This window comes from Sturnus vulgaris, chromosome 2, assembly GCF_052056855.1.
Source record: "Sturnus vulgaris isolate bStuVul1 chromosome 2, bStuVul1.hap1, whole genome shotgun sequence".
Lineage (NCBI taxonomy): Eukaryota > Metazoa > Chordata > Aves > Passeriformes > Sturnidae > Sturnus > Sturnus vulgaris.
Window position 1 is genome coordinate 55,528,157 of NC_142244.1, and position 16,258 is coordinate 55,544,414.

Sequence of the window (16,258 nt, forward strand, 5' to 3'; positions counted from 1 at the left end):
TGAAATCCTTTAGGACACCTGACAGCAGCAGGCAAAAAATGTGGAATATGCCAGAATGTCTCCAGTGGCAGTAGATGTCTATCCTCAGGCAGTGTAACTGAACTCGAAATATGTCTGTATTTTACAGGGTAAAAGGATACAGCATGTTTATAAAAGTCATGAGTATTTCTGAGAATTTTTCCAGTGGGGATTTGGGAAGGAACTGTTTCATCTACTGGCACAACTATACATTGCAAGTATTGATCAAGGAAAAATTTATTTACAGAGATTTTTCAAATACAAACATAAAATAGCACATATTATATATATATTTTACAAAAATGAATATTGAAATAATAAACATGGTACAGCACAATACAACATCAATGAGCTAAACATAACAGCAACAGAAATCTATGTCTGCAAGAAGTTTTCTGTTAGTTGTACATAACCAACAGTGCCCTACAGTACCGTGAGTGGAATTTCCAATGGACAGGAAAACGTCCATTTACTGCCTTTCATAAAAAGTACTATAGTAAGGGTACATATGCCAAGTAATTATGTTGCATTTTGTAATAATGCTGAAAACACAGAGTCTTAATAAAAGTTACATAGGGCTGAATAAGCAGTGGATAAATGTTTGGGGAAGAAAATGTGTAGAGATTATACAAAATACTGATAAAGTGGCTTATTGGTCCTTTTATTAAGTTTAATGTATAGATTAAAAAGTGTTGCAACACCAAGTCTTAAACCACCAGAGAGAAGTTAAAAAAAAAAAAAAAAAAAAAAAAGGGGGGGGTAGAGAAAATAGAAAGGAAAAGGAAGAATCGCACCAAAAAAAAGTTTCCTCTCTACTTATTTTGTGCCATGGTCAACATCTGTGTGTGCGTGTGTGCTTTCAGGAGCGCCGCACTGAGGGGCTGCCAGGCGCTACCCCAGCACATGTGCGCTGCCACCACCCCTCACCAGCCCGTCCAGTAATTGGTGCATGCAGAATTTCACCATTTGCCAAAGCAGAGTTTTCCTTGCTTACATTTGTGTGGAGCAGACCCTGAGCAGGCTCGGGCGACAGAACCTGTCCCTGCCCAGCCCGGCCGGGTGGCTTTGCACCGCCCTTCACCTCCCTGCCACCCTGGGGCCGCCCGCCGTCCCGCTCCTGAGAGAAAGCACTTGAAAATTCCTTGTCCGTCGTTGTTGTCCAGCAGACCTGGGCGAGCCTGGCAGGGCCCGTGCCCAGGGCCGGCTCAGTAAGGGTATTGCTTCTGCTTCTTGCCCGAGAAGCAGGCGAGCCAGGTGCACACCAGCATGGCGGCCGCCGCGCCGCCGCCCGTGCAGTAGTAGGCCCAGCCGATGTGGCAGGTCCCTGCAAGGCAAACACAGCGACACGGAGCAGCGTTAGACGGGGGGGGAAGCGCCGCCGCCACCACCCTCCCCTTCTGCCCACCCAGGAGAACACTCCTCTGAGATTTCGGCCCACTTGTGTGCCCACCTCAGACAGGGAACGCGGGGCGTAATTCAGGCTCTGCCATGAGGAAGTTTGAAGCCGGATGCGGCCGAGAACTGCTGGGTGACCATAACCCAGGCAATGGGGCACCTGCTCACATCCCCCTCACACACTCGTAAAGGTGCACGGCCTCAGGGGATCACCTGCACGGGGGGGCTGCTGTGCAATGGAAGCACAAAGCCCAGAAATAAAAGAAGAGACAAATTTCCCTATCCCCACCTGAGGTCACAACCCATTGTTGAAAACTTCACTGATCTTCTGCCTAATGAGTGCCACAATATGGCTTTGAATCAATTTAAAGGCCTCAGCATCTTTATACAGTGAAGCTCATCACCAGTAAATGGTGCTGGAGAATCCCATAGTGGACCATAAAGTGATTACTTCCCTTTCAGGCACTGTGCCTGAAGTAGGGGAGGAGATCAGGAAAACAGCAGCTGCAGCAGGGAGGAAGCCTCTTTATAGAGCTCCAAAAGCAAGGAGATGAATGCTGCTGTTCCTCAGGATTTTAACCCATCTCAAAAGTAATTTTCACTTGGGCTGCATCATCTTTGTCTTTTTTCAGTGCTTGGGACTTGTTACCACTGAGGTTCTTCTTGTATTGTTGATACCTCGGGTGATATCACCCTGCTTTGAGCAGTGAGTGCTCTCCGTAAGGCACAAGCAGCAATACCAAACTTCTTTCCCAACCTTCCCAAAAGCAGCAGAAACCATTCTTCCCTTCAGAGAACAGAAGGTATCAACAGAGTTTCCATCTAGAAATAGATGTCATGTTGGTATTCTATCCCAATGGCATCCCCAAGGGCCAGGCTTGAGGTTCAGGCAATTATCAACTCAGCTAATACTGCCTTAGGCATATGAAACACAAAATGTCTGTTCATCTTAACATGTCCAAGGCATTTGCATGCCTCAAGGCAGACAGCGTTGCCACTGACTGCAGGATATTGTCTGGCAGGCTTTGTAACGAGACATTAGTGGGAGGCAACACTTATGCTCCTGATCACTCTGAAGATCTCAGGCTGACACCACATCAGGAAGCCTAATACTTGTTTTGGTTTTTTACTTCATAACCCTCACAAATTTTTATTTTAAAAATGTCCAGTGAAACAAAGATCCTGATGTGACCAAGAAGGCTTGAGGACTTGCTGCCTCAGCTTGAGCTCACTAGCCTCTCTCCTTAATGTACTGGAGCAGACAGAGAGATTTACTTGGCTTTGTCATCTAGTTGTGCTCTAGGTAACACCATTCTTGCCTTCCTTGCAGAAGATCACACAGAGAGTGTGCCTTCCTGAAGAGAAGGCCATCAGAAACCCTGGAGAGCTGTCAAGTGCCTGGCAATGTCCTTGATGCTGACACTTGCCCAATCACTCAGCAGTCCATGTCTCTGGGCCACCTATTGCTTTGCTGTGTACACACCCTGTCCTTAGCTTCTGCTGGGAATTTCAAAAACAGACTTAAGCCTACACCAGATGTTTAAACTCACTAGATTGTTGCATATAGGTAAAACCTTATAAAAGAAAGGCCTTATTAAATCAGGCCTTGCTCAGCTGAACTAACAGCTAGCGTGTTAATCTCCCATGAGAAAGAATCTAAGAATGAAAATCAGTTTGCATAACAACCTATTCTTGTGAGAAAAACAGGTTGCGCCTGTGAAAAAGTCTACCCCATAAGAATCCATGAAGAAAATATGTAAAGCCCTGTGTAAAGAGAGTCTTGGCACATACGCACACAAGCACCTTCTAACCAATGAACGGAGTGGCAAGAAAGTTGATGCCCAATTAGAATTAAACACAATAACTTGGAAAACTGGATAAAAATAGGCTGCAACATTAAAGTGAAGCTTTTGCCCCTGGAACTTTGAAGTGTTATGCCTGTTGTTATTCTCTGATACTGTTATACTGGATTGCTTTGAAAATGATCACATTTATACCAGGATGGGGTGTGTTACAGCATTTCTTGTGATGAGATGGACTCCATCTGATAGGTCTTTTAAAATTGTGAAATATTCCAAAAACTACTAGAGGATTGTAGCTGCAGCTTGAAAAAGTAAATTTTTCTCATCGTGATGTTTCCAGGCAGAGAAAATAAATGTCAAAATATTACTTTTAAAAGAGTTTAAAGATTCATCTGGTAGCACTGCCCAAAGCTGTAACCAAGCAGGATAGAATAAAGTAAATTTGACCTTTTGCATGGTGTGATTTCAACTTCTGTACCTTGACAGTGGGAGAGAGTATGTGTGATACATATTAAGAAGAAGGAATTGTTAAATCAATGTCAGAGATGTGTTCAATGGATAGAACATACACATTCACTCTTGCCTGAAGAGAATATTATTTATTTCTCCATACCATGCTCCATTTACCTACTACTTAATGCTCTGACACATGGCAGGCAGGCAGGCAGCCTCTTGATATAACAAATGCAATGTAATTCACAAGTGTGAGTTGGGTCAAGATGAACAAATGAAAGAATGGGAGAGCAGGGGAACATATGAAAGAGCCAAGAGCTTGACCTTAGAGCAATAATAACACAGTAATAAACCTGGCCATTATTTCCAGCCCATGTCAAGAGCAATGGGAGGCCTTGGAAAGAATAGCTTGATCTGTACTTGGATGATGCTGAGCAGAACAGAATTTCAAGGTGTTGTGCTGAAAAAGAGTCTGCAGCAGGGCAGGTGTCTGAGGGTATAGGACATAGCTATACTATTCATTGCAAGTATAGTTAAGGATAGATACAAGACCAGAGATAATACATCTCAAAGGTACCCATTGTAATGAATGCCTACATTGCAGAGCCATGTGTCAAAATGAAACAGTCAAAAATGACAGGCCTTTTATAACCCTGTATTACACAAGGAGGAAAACATTTTGGAGTTATTGTTTCTGCTTTGGTGTTCTCATTTTACCACATGTATGGCCTATTTTAGTCTACTGCATCCTAAAGAAAGATTGTTGCTTATCAATAATTGGCTAATTTAGTTGCCATTTATATTGTAAAGTTACTTCTGCTTCACATTGATATAAAACACTCATTTTAAAAGGAATAGGAAGCTTTATAAAAAGCAGAGTTGAGAAGCTATTACTGCACTGACACCAGCAGGACTAGCCATGTTTCAGTGGTAAGCAAATGTTGAAGAGATTTGCGGAACTGGGGCTTAAACTCAACCATCAAGGAAAGCAGTTTGCATTCATGGAGCCTTTAATACAAAAGATTAGAAATCCAGTATTGCAGTTTCTTTTTTTTTTTTTTTTTAATACAAAAGTCAAAGTTTTAAAATGAAAAGCAACACTACCTAAATACTTGATAGAATTAAAGCAGTTGTTGAAACCATGTCAATTTTCACACACACAAAAAAGCACAAAAGCTTTGTTGTTTCCCCGAAAGATGCATTGGAATACACATATATTTATACATAGGTAGAAGAGTCCCCATCCATCGAGGGTGTGGAGATGCAAGCAAGAATGTGTACATGTTCTTGTTTCTAAGATGGGCTAGATCTGAGTTTATGCCAAAGTAAGTTCCCAGCAACTGAAGTGCTCTTCTAGCTGATAGAGATGACATGCATCACAGCAGCTTGCTTCTCTGCACAGAACTGGTGTTGCTTTTAACAAATCAGTCTTCACCTGACAGGTCAGTATTGAGGGAGAAGCTGTGGCTTCAGCACTTCAACACTTTGTTAATTCTAGATTTATTTTTTTAATAAGGGACCATAAATAATTGGAGCTCTTGGTTGTTCAGTGAAGCAGGACTGTCTAAGTTGGCTCAGATAAGTTTGTAGCCAGCCATCAAAAACTTTATTTTCACCTTTTTTTTACTAGGATTGGCAGCAAGAGAGTGTGAGGATGAACACTGAAATAACAGAATCACGGAGCTTGAAGTTATAGGCATGGATAGCCATTTTCCAAGCAAATGACGGAATGAAAGACTGGAAACATTGCACTCTTTTTTAAGAGGATTGAGAAAAATCATGGTCCCTGAGGACAGAGGACAAAAATGATGGAAAGCAAGGACACTATCAAAAGAAGATTTACAGAACAGCGTCCCACGAAATATAAGACAATATTTATTAAACCAAAATAAGTCAGTAAATGTGGAAAGGTGTTTTGCAGTGATTAATGGGCTTACTAAAAAGCATTTCCATTCCTTTCCTGATTTCTAATGTGATCCTCAAGGCCAGGATATGCATCCCCTTGCTCCCCTCCTCCTCTTAAATACATAGGGAAATAAAGATCAAGATAAATTTGGGAGTGAGTAAAATTTGGCAACAAAAAATATGAAGATACTTGATCTACCATGGAACTGCGCCAGGATCCAGTTGCCAAAACATAATTTTACCAGGATTTCTATTCATGATGTCTTATAAATAATTATCACATATAGTTATCAAGGTCTTGGAAATAACATACGGTTTTATCTAAAATAACCAATAATTGCCACTTATGAAAAAATATCCTGAATATGAAAGTGTCTTGGATGCAAACCTGTTAATTGCAAGACTTAGTATCTTAAATATTTGTACCTTTTTTGCCGTTAATTTTAAGACTATCCTGGACTTGCAGTCTGGAGTATTTGGCAAACTCTAATCAATTAACCTTAAGTACAGCCAATTTTCCAAGTTGAAGGAGAAAAGGTTTCAGAATTAGCCAGACTGTAGAGAACAAATTATATACCTTCAAAAATAAAATTTACAATTCCTACTTCCAAGAAGTTGTGCAGGAATTCTAATTAACAAGTTCACATGAGAATACAGTACTATAGAGAATGTGAATTCATATAATCAATTAGGGTGTTGGAAAAGTAGTCAGAAAAAAAAAAGAGTGTGATGCTAAGGGATATACTGGGATTTGGAAATATGAAAGACATAAATGAATGTAAAAGATAATCAGTTAATAAGAAGGCAAAATTATTTTGAAACAAAGCCAATATAAATTGAATAGCTGAAGATCTTTTTCTTGACACAGCAACAATGAAAAACTGTCATGTGAAATCAGTGGCAAAAGGAGGAAAAGAAGTTGAAACTTGGAATGCATCCAGAAGGAATTAAAGCAGTTATGTGAAACAAAGAAAGAACACTATATAAGGTAAAACTGCAGCTCAGCAAACAGCCTGATACAAAATAATGAATTCGGTGGAGCTGGTTGCATTTTCCTTTTGCACAGATACGACTTTCTCAATGGGTTTATCTTCTAAAAAAATATAATGCATGTATATTTTTTTCAAGCTATTTTGGTTACTTAGAATTGATCTGTAACTAAATGCATAAATTTCATAAAGTCCTGAAGGGTAAAAAAGTGGAGGAAAAAATGCAAACTTGAAATTCTTTAGTCCTGCTGTATGCTGACACTCACTCATATATATGATCAAATCCTCCTTTCTGTGGAGGATCACATAATTTTGTTTAATCAAACCTCAAATTTGCTGTAGGTGTGCATTTATCACGGAGCAGTGAAGGAGAAACCAATACCCAGTGTCAATTACAATGCTCAAATTCCCAGGAGCAAATAGCTTACGTGCTGCTAATGAGGAGCTCTCTCAGCCTCCTGCAAGAAGTCAGCAGAAAGCTCACCTACTGCAGAAGTGAAATCAATGTCGCCTCCCTTTGAACATACACAACGCCGAGATTCACACTGCACTAGTACCCCAGACTTCCTTCAGAGACGATGAAGAAGAAAAGTCACTTAGAGAAGTGTGTTGTATTTCCTCTAAAGTAAACATGTAAAGTACAGCAGATGAATCCTGCTCTGGTAGCTCCTATTTTTCTCCCTTTTAACTGGGAAGGGATTCCAAACAACCAGCTCAGTTGCACTTTTTGAACAATAAAGAGCACCAAATACTTGCTCCAGGTGGTCTGAGTCCCTTTCTGGATGCTTCTTCTTACGTCTACTGACTGCAGAAGGTTCTTGCATGACCATGTCTAATTCTGGCAACAAAGGTATGTGCCTTATCATTGAATGGGCAGGGTTGGAAGGGACCTTAAAGATCATCTAGTTCCACTCCCTCTGTCGTGGGCAGGGACACCTTCCACTAGACCACGTTGCTCAGATCATCCAACCTGAACTTGAATACTGCCAGGGATGGGGCATCCACAGCTTCTCTGGGCAACCTGTGCCAGTGCCTCACCATCCCCACTGTAAAGAATTTCTTCCTAATATCTAAACCTCTTTCAGTTAGAAGTGATTCACCCTTGTCTTGTCACTACATGCTCTTGTAAGTAGTCTCTCCTTATATTAGATAGAATATATGCGGACCTTGATATAGTCACCAAAAGCTTACAAATATTAAAGAATGGAAGCTCTTTGGGTAGCACTAGAGAGGAAATATTTCTTGATGGAATACTTCCTTTACTTTGCATGTAGTTTACTCAGTCATTTATCTAAGAACTCAGCAGCTGCAGCTCAAGTATGCTTGTAAAGGTTGTGCTCAGCCTCAGTCAAAAAAATGAATGTGTGAAATCTCTGTGCTGTTTGCAGAGGATCTACAAACAAGAAAAATGCCTTTTTCAGACAGATTGCTCATAGAAAAACACCTTTGAATATTTTGCCTTTAATAGGATTCTAACACATTGTCCTCCCTTCAAAATCCTGTTCTTGATTCTTTACACTCTATGTCAACACTTAGCCAGATGCTGAAATGATGCCAGCTAAGACAAATTAAATAGTTGACAAAGCCTTTTTTACATCCACACTGCTTTCTGTGGGTTTTTTATGCTGTTCTAGTAACTGCACTGTTAGCTTGAAAAGTGCTTTAAAGATCATTTAGTCTAACACTTCCACAGCAAAAGTAATTATCAAGTCAATGGTTTCCTTTAAGATATTTCAAGCCCTCTAAAAGTGGCAAAGGGGAATCTTAATAATAATGATTTTTGGAAACAAATATCCATCATGAGAGCAGTTCCTGAGAGCTTTTGAGGTCAATCCAGCTGCTTGTTTAGTTCAGGGTGGGAGCCAGGCTTTTAAATTTCTCTCTAGACAGCGACTTTGACCAGGTGAGCCCTTTCACAGCAGTCCACAGACAGATGGGCTGCCACAGATGGCAGGCAAAGGTGTGTGTTTGGAGCTATCTGCTTTGGCTGCTGTTGCAGCTGGACCCCCAGGTCAAGGATGTCTCTGACTGTGAAGGTAGAGATAGAGCTACTATATTTCATCAAAGAAATAAAAAATGCCTTCTAAGTAGTTCAACAAAAGTTCACTTAAAAAATAGAGTTTATCTTAAATTTCGTGTCTTTATTCTTTCTGGCTAATAAGTACCTGGTATCACTTCATACATCTGGTGGTTGGGAAGCAGCAGCTGGTGGCTTGTGATGACATGAATCATCTATGTTTCAATAAGTGAATCTTACTCTAGATAAACATTTTTCTGTCTGGGCTCTTAGGTATTGGTCTTGTAGTGCTGTTTCACCAGATGCCAGCTGAGGCTCAGTTTTGTGAGTTAAATTGAGCATGCCCTGACCTCTCTGGGACCTTCTGTGGAACTTGGCTGCCTCTGCACCCATCACAACAGAAATCATCATGTAAAACTGAGTAGTTTCCACATGCACATCCAGGGAAATCAGTGGACAAAAATGAAATCTCACATTGATTTTAGACTTTCAAAACCAATACAAATATGTTCACTGGTGTATACTCACAATGCCCCTTTAAAATAGGCATGCAAGTTCAGAAAATTTCTTCACACAGCTTAAATATGCAGGATGTGGAAGCTTTTGCAAATGTATAGTGCAGTCTTCACTTTTGTGCATACTCTCACCTTAATGCAGAATCTCTCACTTTAATGAATTTCCTGATAAAACATTCCTTTTTCATCTTTTTTTTTTGTATATTACATTTAGAAATGAAAACAAAAATGGTACTACTGCCTCTAGCTCAGCAAATTGAATGTGTGCTATATGATATGCCATAATGACAGTTACTTTTGGGAAGTTGCCTGCTAATTCCTTTTGCAGACCCAGGGATTTTGTAGATCTGACTCACTTTCACACCCTTCAGTCAGCAGCTCTGTCTTTCCTGCTGCGCCACATCACTGCTGCCCTGAATGGGCCCACAGGCAAGTCCAGGGTGTGAATAATGCAACATAACAGTACCAGTTTGCATGGTGACAAGAGATTAAGATGATTTTGATCCATCTTCAGTGAAAGGCAGCCCCTTTGAGCACTGCTCATTTCCTACTCCAGTCTCCACCTCAGGCACTATTAGCCTGTTGCCAAATTAGAGTACAGATTTTGACTCAGTCAATGAGCAAGGAACTTGCTGGTTTTAAACATAAATATCTCTTTTTTTCTTGCCCCCAGTAAATACAAAATTTATTTGTATTTCCCTATTACTAGGAGTTAACACCCTAAAACAGTGGTAGAAGATTTCTCTGTTCATAATCTAGTGTTTCAGTGAGAACTCTGCTCTGTGTGTGATGTGATCCAGATGGGATGCTGCAATAGGGAGCAGGGCTCCACGACCTTCATACAGTCATGCTGACTGCTGGGAAGCTGGGAACTACAAGCAGAGCAACACAGCACAGACCTATTATGGCTTCAACCTCTCAACAAGATTTGCAAGAGGTCATTGGTCTAAGGCTAATCTATCCGTGTGCTTCTTTCATGATGGCAAAACCATATTTCTAGAGAAGAGCAGGGAGGAAGCCCCTCTACAGGTGCAACCGTTTCTTTATGGAGGTCTTTATGGTGTCTATTTATGGAGGTTATTCCCCAATCTCCTTTGCAAAACAGCTTATCTATTGAATGTAATTTAATCAACAAATTGAGTTGTCCTTGGCAGGGTATCTTCATTTGAAAAATAACTCCTCTTTGTCAGAGATGGAGATGTACAACCACTTTTATTTGATTGGAAAAAATTAGCTCAATTAAATACATAAATGTTTAAGTAAATCCTTTGGATATAGTTCACTTAATAAAAACCAACTAAATATCCATTTTTAAAGAGAGCAGTAAACTGCTGGGTATTTCACAATGTCAGCTCAGGTTTTCTAGAAAAGAATACTTAAATCCACTTAAATTAACGGCATAGTTATTTCTCCTGCAGCCTTTTTAAATACTACTTTGGAGTCTACTCAGAAATGTGTGTATTTGTCAGGGGTGGAGGGAGGAGTCCCCTCTTCACAATTATTTGGAGTGCCTATTAGTCTAATGCCTTTTCAGAGTGCCTGAAGACATGGAGAAGCATTGCTTATCTCACACACCCACTAAAGATTAGGCCTTTTTTCTGGGTTCTTAGCATTGCTACTTATTTATTCTCGCTAGTTATGAGCATCTTATGGGGGCAGGGGTTTGTCATGTTTTCATTAAGCAAAAATTTTCATTTAATTCTAATTCTATATTTCTGGTTGACATTACACATCACAGTGCTTCTGTGAATACATATTCAGCTGCTTCTCAAGAGATTTTTTGTAGTCCCTCATCTGTACCTGCCTCTTGTACTTCATCCTCCTGTAATACAGATTGCAGCTCCTGGCTTTTATTTTCTACCTTCAACCTCAACAGTTTTCCCCTCATACTTTTTCTAAGTCCAGAACAAGCATCAGTGCTGAACCCCCACCTTTGCTAGTTCTGTGGTCAAACCTGTTGAGCTTTGACCCTCTCCCTGCTGCAGACACATGCTCCCTGTGGCCCAGGCTGCAGCGTTTGCTCTGCCATCCTGGAGGAGGAGGCTGATTGCTGTCTGCTGATCAGCATTCCTGTGAAGACATCTCCTTTTAGAGCAACCATGAGCTGAATTATCCTCTCTGTGTCATCCTCACTGGCACCCACAGCAGTAGGGGGTGCAGGACCAGCACTCCCATCATCACCTTTTCTCCCATTAGCAAACCAGTACAGGGCTCACAACAGCTCAGATTTTCTGAGAGCAGATTTTGAATGCAGCATGGTTCTTCAGACAACTCATTTCACTCAGGAACAGAAAGCATATCATTGCAGCTTAATCAAATTAAATATTTAAATGAAGCAATAATTACTTAAATTTGTCTTGAGACTTAGTAAGATTAAGTCTTTGAAACATCATTTTTGGCCTGTAGGCTATAATGAGTATGCCAGTCTCTAATGATTCAGAAGAGACCTAGAGGGTTAGGGTTATCACCAACCAAGAGGTGTTTATGAAAGACAAGTGGCGTGGTTATTAAATGGCCCTCGGACGGTACCTCTTCTTTGCAGATGGTTTTGATAACATACCATCAAACAGACACTGACATTAAGTTAAAAAAAATCACGGCCAAGCATTTAAGTTCCCTGGCAATGTACGTGGAAAGGAGATGTTTAGTGGCAGGGCTGCCTAGCAGAAATCACTGCAGTAAATTTCAGATCTCATTATGATCTGTTAATTAATGTGTTGACATACAATTGCAGCAGACAAGTGAGACCAGCACTGCTGTCAAGTCTAGGCATGTGTCACACATGGGCTGTGTGCTCCAGGTCCAGAAAACACAGTCAGAGCCTTCACAGTTAATGCAAGACTTCTCATGGTCCTTATGCGTACCTGGAAGGAAAGCTGCCAGGTGACATTTTTCACATTGGTTTCTTCACTGACTTTTAAGGCAGAGTGACTCAATTTATGCAAATATCTGACTCATGAGTCAAGACTGAGACAGTGAAGGTGGTCTTGGAGACTATGCTCTGACTGTGGACGTGACACTGTTTAAAGGTAAGAGTTTGTAACTGCCCAAGTGCTTTGAAGAGCTCACACTGTCACAACACCCACCTTCTGGGACTCTGCAGAGAAATAACCTGGAAGGTAACACTTCTGCACGTGGGAACAAACATGGGACACAAGCTGGAACCCCAGAAGCAGAGTTGCTCGCATGCTTGGCATGGAAGAGCAGGAACCAGTGTGCACCAGTGAGGTGCTAGCTGGCCTTTCAAGGGGAGTGCTGCTCAGTTGGCTGGCCAGGAACTACTTCAGGAACTACAAACAGGATTTTTTTCACACAGGATTTGCCACGGGCAGCAATGAACCTGAATCTTCTCTGCAACAGTCACCATGGAGCTTTGCCTGGTCTTTCTACTGCATCCTTTGACACACCTTTCCATGGAGCTGGGAATCTAAGTTCTGGAACACTTTTTTTCTGCTAGTTAACTATACATTTCTGTTCTTATTGTTCTTTCCCCTCTGTGTTTAAATCTTTCTATTATTAGGTGAATAAAAATTTTGCAGGAACTTTTTATGCTTTGCTGAACAGCAAATTTAATATCAACAGCACAGAAGCATATTAGAGTTCAGAATAACAAGGTAATGTAATGCTTCTAGAGCACATTACACATCCTCTGAGCAACACCATAGGTGGTTGCTCGTAAGACACCAGCGGCATTCTAGGGATGGGTGCTGATATTGGTTATCAGAATTTCTGGTTCCCTGCCAGATCAAATGCACAAAACACCACAGGAATTCTGCAGGGGAGAGTGACTGGGGGCATCTCTCTCAAAGCAGTGTTTTTTTATTTTTCACCCTCAATTCTTTTGGATATCTTGACAAGAAACACTTCAGAGATGGAAACAAATCTCCTTACTCCTGAAATCTGACAGAAACATCAGTGTAAAATCAAGAGATGATGCAGCAGGTTTGTCTTTAACCCGAGGAGACCATTTTTGTCTACTACTCCTTGCACTGGGATTACTGTCAGGCCCTGCACAAGTCCTACACGCACACCTATGGAAAGAATTTCTAAGAGTAAGTAAGGTTTAGTTTGCAAGGGCTGGAAATGGGGAGCTCTGTATGCTTAGGAGCAGAAGCTGCTAAGTCTATGGGGGCTCAAGGTGCTCAGTCCCTCCTGCTCCTTCAGGAGGATTGCAAATCCCCCTCTTCCTCAGTCAACACGGGATCAGAGAGGACTTACAGAGAAGGGTATCAGCAATTGCATTGATCCTTCCAGCTAAACAAGGACACAGACATGCATTCAAACATCAGATCCTGATCATCCACATTACTTAATCCTTAGGTCACTGCTGTTTCCTTGTTTTCTAGAGCCCCTGCAGAGAAAGCACAGGTGTGAGCCCGGTTTGGCTGCATCCCTGGCTCTCATTCCAGGTGCAGTGCAGTCAGCAGCAGTAAGACAAGCAGCTTGTTTGGGAGAAGGCAAACATAGGTGCAAGTGTTATTTGCCAGCTTCCCAAGTATGTGAGTAACACACAAATACACTCTAGGCTTGTGTTAGAAGGCTATAAACATCCCAGAATTCAAAGACAGCCAATTGCACTCATGGAGAATTACCTTGACCTGTGCTGTGACGAGATGCCTCTGTCTACCCTGTCACGACCTCTAAGAGTGTTAGCTCCCATATTGCAAGACTATTAAATCTGATTTATTTCTTAAAATATGCATACATACATACATATATACATTTTCTTTTATAATGTTCTTCTGGAAAATATTTCCAGAGATCCATCTGCACCATTCCAGAATTAAGCAATATGATTAGTCTACCACACACAAGTAGGTTGGTTCCCCAAACCTGTGCTTATGTCCTAGTTTGCTTTTATGGCCAACACATAGAAGAGTCTAATGCAGCTGAGATCCTCTGGTGATGACTCACCCAATTCAAACTGGTTAGAAAGGTTACCACAGGTTTGTCTGACTTCTTCACTGTCCCAGCCAAGAGGATAGAGGGCACAACCAGAGCCGATCAACAAACCTATGGAGAGAAAAGGAAATAAACGTTTATACAAGCAATTGCCATTAGCTTAAACACAGGCTGTCATTTGGGAATCAAAGTGTCAAACTGCACTTTGGAAATCCCAAATGAAAAGAAGTCTCTTCTTCTCCTAAAAACAGATGAAAACCATTGGGACTGCTACCTTCTGCTGCAGTTTTAGAGCTAGTCTGTGGGCTGGAGCCAGTCTGAGTAGTTCAGCATCAGAAGAATGCTCAGCTTCTGCAGCTTTTATCTGAGAGGTTTTAGACTCCTCTTCTACTCTCCAGAATGGCTAAATATGCAGTTTGGACTACACAACATGTGGTTATATAGAAGCATGTTAATGAAAGCATTTACAAGCTGATTGTTTCTGATTAATTAAAACAACAATCAACCAGGGTCCATCATGGTTCCAGGAAGAAAACTGACATTTGTGCTAATCTGTTGCCATTTTGCTTTGTTTTTCACTCTTCCAAAAGCAAGGGAATAATGGTTTCATATCACTTGATCAATGCATACCACAGATACACACTCCACAAAGTTTTCTTAATTCATTCAGCTGAAAAAACTGAGGTCTTGAGTCATTTACCTGTTATCATACTTGGTTTAACATTCACAAGAAGCTTTGCTTTCTCCAACCCTCATGCTGCTCCAAACAGATGTGTTTTGGCAAATCCTGTCCCTTCACAAGACATCATAAGGAATCAGCAATGCACCCATGCACCATGACTATTTTGCAGAAGTGGCATTTTTATCATATTGCATTCTCAGCTGTCACTGCAGCAGCTGCCAAAAGGCTGATGTAGCTGGCAAAGCATTTTACACAGACAGCATAGAGAGAACATTTCAATGTATGTTACAACATTTAAATGTTGCCTCCTTTGTGTCAGATCTTATTTATGAGATTGGAAAAAAAATCACTATGTAGATAATGGGCTAGGAGCACCTGACACTTCACAGGCTGTAAAACCTCCCAAGGTTTGCAGGGGTGCCTTTTACCTGCTAGGCAGAGCACAAGGTTTCAAGCCCTACAGCTGTCACTTGCTGCCTTTGGGCATACCTCTTGACCTTACATAATCTTGCTCCTCCTCTCTTGACAATAAGGAGAAGTACTTCCAGGCAAAGCACTTCGGCTCCCACTGCAGAAAAACCCTGGGTGTTGTGACAGGGTCACTGTGGACATCACACCAGTCTTACAGGAGTCCTGAGAGGGATTATGGCTCAGGGCCTGGAGCTTGCCATACCTTTCTACTGTCTCCATTCTCAAGATACCTAAGCTTCTCATATTGCTGATGTTCCTGTAAGATACAGAAATCATCTTATTGTGTTCTTGATTTGCTCAGGCACACCTGAACAAGGCACTGAAGTCCAGAAGCGGTATCTCATCTTTCTTCAAAGGATATTTAATGCTCTTAGCATCTTGGCTGTTAGCAAAGTAGCTCAGCAGCTTCTCTGCTGCTCCTCCAAGCACACCTACCCCTTTTTAAGCCCAGTATTAGCTCCTTGGATCTTCCTCCACTAAGTTCAAATTTCTTCTTGTTGCTCAAGAAGATCAACACTTCCTCCTTCTTACTTACTTATTCCTTTCCTTGTTGAGCAGTCATTGCCTGCTCCTATCTGCATATCTACATCATATAATGAAAAAGAAATCCCTGAGGCAGCCCCCTCCCAGATGGAGCATTCACTCCACAGCTGTGACAGGAGGAAAGCAATTAAGGACATGTGAATGCTAGGTATTTTCAGAACTTTGCCTAATCTGGGTATGGTTACTTCTAATGTCCTCACTAATATCTTTCACAGTATCATTTCATTTTTTCCCCTAGGGCCATAGAGCTAAGGGCAGCTGGTAGAATCCATGTAAATGAGAATCACTTCTAATTAAATTCTCAGAAAGGATGTTTCTCAGACAAGAGAATTTAGGCCAAAACTGGGTCTACATTTGTTAAAGACAGCCTAAGACTCTCAAAAAAGCCCCTGTTGATTCTCTCTTGAACTGTTAAAGCAAGAAAGGTGTTGTGAAGCACTGACACCATGGGTGATGTGCTAAGAAGGGGCAGGACCCCATAGGACAAAGAGGAACATCACCACTGACGATAAGAATGGCTGGGGAAGGGAGGAAGAGCACCTAGATGCCCGAGTCAGCTTCACAGA

At 41.4% G+C, this 16,258-nt stretch overlaps 1 protein-coding gene across 3 annotated transcripts in view; it reads right to left on the bottom strand.

The window, feature by feature from the left end:
• Window positions 1–237: 237 nt before the first annotated feature.
• Window positions 238–16,258, bottom strand: part of LHFPL6 (LHFPL tetraspan subfamily member 6) — a 142,876-nt gene continuing 126,855 nt past the window's right edge. For all 3 annotated transcript variants that reach the window (XM_014868881.2, XM_014868880.2, XM_088159606.1), the window contains exons 3-4: window positions 14,009–14,107; window positions 238–1,342 (exon numbers count right to left, since the gene is read on the bottom strand). In XM_014868881.2, the coding sequence (XP_014724367.1) occupies window positions 1,224–1,342; window positions 14,009–14,107 (218 nt within the window). In that variant the 3' untranslated portion in view covers window positions 238–1,223. The remainder of the gene's footprint in view (window positions 1,343–14,008; window positions 14,108–16,258) is intronic.